General features: G+C 37.2%; 1 protein-coding gene across 1 annotated transcript; it reads right to left on the bottom strand.

The window, feature by feature from the left end:
• Positions 1-1,959: 1,959 nt before the first annotated feature.
• Positions 1,960-2,895, bottom strand: LOC109389989 (olfactory receptor 1440-like). Its single transcript, XM_019655965.1, is given in 1 exon segment — positions 1,960-2,895. A coding segment is annotated over 1 exon segment (936 nt).
• Positions 2,896-4,353: the final 1,458 nt, after the last annotated feature.

Genomic DNA, 4,353 nt, shown 5'->3' with positions numbered 1-4,353 from the left:
ACTTAGTAAAATGGAGGTGATAATAGCACAGCTACCTAAAAAGGGTTATGGTGAACTTAAATGAAATAACATCTGTCCAGTTCTTGGAAGCACTTAATATATGTGTTAGAAATTTATCATTACTAATATTATTATTGTAATCTCTCCACTTTTCTGTTCACAGTTTTACAAAACTGATGTCATATATGTACAATTCCCTACTCCCCTTTTGTTACACAATATTATTTTCATATGTTTTTAAAACTTTGTAAATCGTTTCAATGGCTGTAAAATACACTATTCAAATTTTTAATTTGGTTAATGGTTCTTATTCTAGCAGATCTTTACCATGTATTTTGTTTTATTTTTAATAATATAAATTAACCCACATATTCCTGATCTCACCAACTTTATAATCCCATTATACTTGATTTTTACTTAAAAATTTTAACCTTATTGTTAAAAATAATCAAATACAGAAAACAACAAAAAAAATACAACTTAATAAATTCCATGAGAACATCCCTGCAGCTACCACCAATGTGAGCTGGTAACACTTTGCTACCCACCTCAGAAGTCCCCCACACGCTCAAGCCCAGTGGAGCCCCCTCCCCCCATCTAAGGGTAGCTACTATTCTGATTCAATGATAATCACTTCCTGACTTTTCTCTATAGTTTCATCACTCAAGTGCATACCTAAATGCTTTTTATTTTAACATTTCTATTCTCTCTCTCTCTCTCTCTCTCTTTCTCTCTCTCTCTCTCTCTCTTTCTCTCTCTCTCTCTCTCTCTTTCTCCTCTCCCTATCTCTCCATCTTAGGCCTATAGGTCTTCTCTGCAAGAGTCACATTCTAACTCCCTAAATTTCTTTTATGTGAACCATTATCAAATTAAAGAGTTTACTGACCATGACCTTAAACCATGTAGAGCTTATAACAATGGGGTGTGATGATCACATTCTTGATACAAGGCTGAGTTTTACTGGCCATTTTTTTCTCAGTCCCCACTACTTTTTATGTTTACTAGTTGCAGATGAAAAGCAGTTTTCTCTTTTAACTTTGCTAGCCTCCAAATATCTTGACGCTTTCTATATTTCCTTTCATTCTTATTTGCAAACTGACCAGTTGTTTTGTGAGCTAGTCTCATTTTTGAATAACCTTGTTAAATGCATCCAACAGCAACTAACTCATGCCATGAGCATTCTGCTTTCCCAAATAATCTCCCTTCCAAGTTATCACAGGTGACAGTATGTCAAATGTTTTACTGTGTCCAACATAAATTCTTACCCTTCCAGTTGGCAATAACAGATTCCTTGACATTGACTGCCTGGCCCTGAAGAAACTTACAGATGTTAATACTTCATTTTTTAAAGTAGCACACCACTCCCTGTACAAATTTCTCTAACAGTTATGATAGACAGAGTATGCTCCAGTAGCAAATAATCCAAAACAGATTTATTTCTTGTTAACACTATATGTCCATCCTGGGGCAGCTGGGGGCAGTTCTACTACATCATCATCTTATTCCTTAGGAGCCAGTCAATAATGGAAGCATCGGGAAAGGAGAAGGTTTAAAATGTACACACAGGGCCGGCCGAGTGGCTCAGTTGGTTAAGAGCTCACTCAAGAGTGTGAGCTCTGAGCAACAGCGGTTCGAGTCCTGGCCCAAGCTGAGCAGCTGCTGAGCTGCCAACAGGTGGCAGGATGGCTCAGCTAAAAAAAAAAAATGCACACACATATATAGCCTCTGCCTAGAAGTGAGGTATGCCATATCTGCTCACATTTTACTTCTCATAACAAGTCACATGGCCAAGCCTGACTTCAAAGGGATGAAGTACAACCCTGTCCCAGGGAGTAGAGGAGAAGCAAATATTGATTGAAAACCACACAATATATTACAAGGCTTATAAGGGCTATTATAGCCATTTTCATGGACTGTTCTAAATGTTTTGTGTCCTAAGCCCTAAAAGGTATCCCATAATCAAAAAGTCCAGGAGAATATTCTCTTCTTCCAACTGTTGAGTGCACCCTTGATTTCCTTGTTTCTCAGGCTATAGATCAGTGGATTTAACATGGGGATTATAACAGCATATACAACAGAAACCAGCTTGTTCGAGCTCAGAGAATCATCAGAGCTAGAGCACATATAGACAAAGCTGCCTGAGCCGAAGAAGAGGGTCACTGCGGTCAGGTGAGAAGCACAGGTGTTGAAGGCCTTGGACCTGCCTTCTGCTGAAGTGATCTTCAGGATGGTGGCAATGATATAACCATAGGATATCATGATAACCAGGACAGAGGTGAGCCCAAAGATCACTGTGACCACAGGCATTATGACTTGAAAAAAAAAGGTGTCAGAGCAGGATAGGATCAGCAGTTGGGGCAGGTCACAGAAGATATGGTTAATGACATTTGGTCCATAGAAATGGAACTGAAATAAAACACACAATAGTATAAATGAACCAAACAATCCAGCTATATAAGATCCTGCCACCATCTGCACACAGAGTATAGGAGACACGATAGCTGTGTAGAGCAGAGGCTTACAAATGGCAGCATATCTATCATAAGCCATGGCTGTCAGGAGACAGCACTCAGTCAGACCCAGGCTAGAGAAGAAGAAGTATTGCATGGCACAGCCCATGAAGGAGATAGATTTCTGCTTCTTGAAGAAATCTGAGAGTGTCTTGGGAGCTATGGAGGAAATATAGCAAACATCTAGGAAGGCAAGTTTATTGACGAAGAAATACATGGATGTGTGCAGGTAGGCATTTATCCTGACTCAGATCCAGGACACTGACATGAGGTAGATCCATAGGAATATTGAAAAGAGGATGATTGTAAGCCTTGGAAATTCATAGAATCCCAATAGGATAAACCTGGTAACTATAGTGCTATTTCTTCCCTCAGCCATTGCCATGGTGTTTCTGAGATTTGAAGGGAAATAACAAAAGAAATCTCTTGATATTCCAGTATCCCTAGGTGATTCAAATTAAATGGATGATGTTACCATGCTATGCAGTGCTCTAGCTTAAATGATTTCCCTGTAAATAATATAACAACAACAAAAAACCCTGCCATATAGATTTTCATTCTTTATTTTTAGGATGCTTTTAATCAACATATAGTGTACATAGAGAAAAGAACATCCATATAAGTGTAAACTCCCACCTACATTTTTAAAAACGTATCTGGAAGTGCCAATCTCATTAATGATGGATGAATAGGAGACAGAAGAGCAAATGAAACCTGTGCAAGAATTCTAAAATAAAAACAAACTAAACATTATGTTAGGATCATACATGGAAGAATAATTACTCAAACTAACAACAAAAAATTCTGGATCAAATATTTTAGAAACCTGATCAAATGCATCAGTTAGTTGGCTTAACAAAAAGTAAGTACTATTAAAAACAAATACTATGTGAAAATGAGAACCTAGTGAGGTAGCAGAACACTGAGCCTCTTTGGTGTTGAAGACATTTGTCAAACTAAGACATCTTAAGCATAGATATTTTTTAGCTTCATGAGACTCAAGGATCTAGAACAAGAACCCAATCAAGGTGGAGGGTGTAATGGGAAATTCCAATATACAGTTGGGACACACACACACACACAATGGAATATACCATTAATATAAAAGTGAAAGCTAAAATAACCATCATCCCAAAGAAATGCAAAGAAAGTTTTATATCTAAAACTTGGCATTAAGTAAAGACAATAAAGTTGTTTTAAGCACCCCAGAGAATTGTAACGATAAGACAGTTAACAGTATGTGAAATGCCTAGTGCAGTACAATCTCATGCTACTTGAAATACCTAAAACACCTCAAATAAAAACTTAGTTTAAAGAGATACTGGATGATAATATTCTAAGCTAGTGTGATTCTATACAGCCAGTCCAAAAATCGCTTGTTACAAGTCAGGTATGAGATAAGGAGATTGTGGCATATTATGAATAAATTCACAACTTCACTCAAGAAAGTATTGCTATGAAATAAATGATAACTAACTAAACAGTGTGCTTAGTGCTGTAGTTGATTTATAATCTGGGGCAATCTCCTTATTTTGTTGTCATTTGCAGACTGGCACCAGTCTACAGACCAAAAGATGAGTAACACTGAGCTAATTACCTGTCAGAAGCAGATGCAAATCCTCCCTGGAGAAACTCACCTTCATCCTAAGCTTCAAAGTATTTTCATAGATGGAATTACAGGAAAATGAATAGCTCACAATAAAAAATCACTAAGCACATAAAGACTACGGTACCGACTGAGAGCTAGCAAAAAAACAATTAGCAGAATCATACCGAAAGAGACTTATGATAACTGAATTTATTAGATTCAGAATAAAAAGATAGTAGGTTGCATGAATATTAT

Source organism: Hipposideros armiger, unplaced genomic scaffold (genome assembly GCF_001890085.2).
Source record: "Hipposideros armiger isolate ML-2016 unplaced genomic scaffold, ASM189008v1 scaffold_253, whole genome shotgun sequence".
In the NCBI taxonomy this organism is placed as follows: Eukaryota; Metazoa; Chordata; class Mammalia; order Chiroptera; family Hipposideridae; genus Hipposideros; species Hipposideros armiger.
The sequence above is the reverse complement of the archived record's forward strand: the minus strand, read 5'-3'. Positions and strand labels throughout refer to the sequence as shown.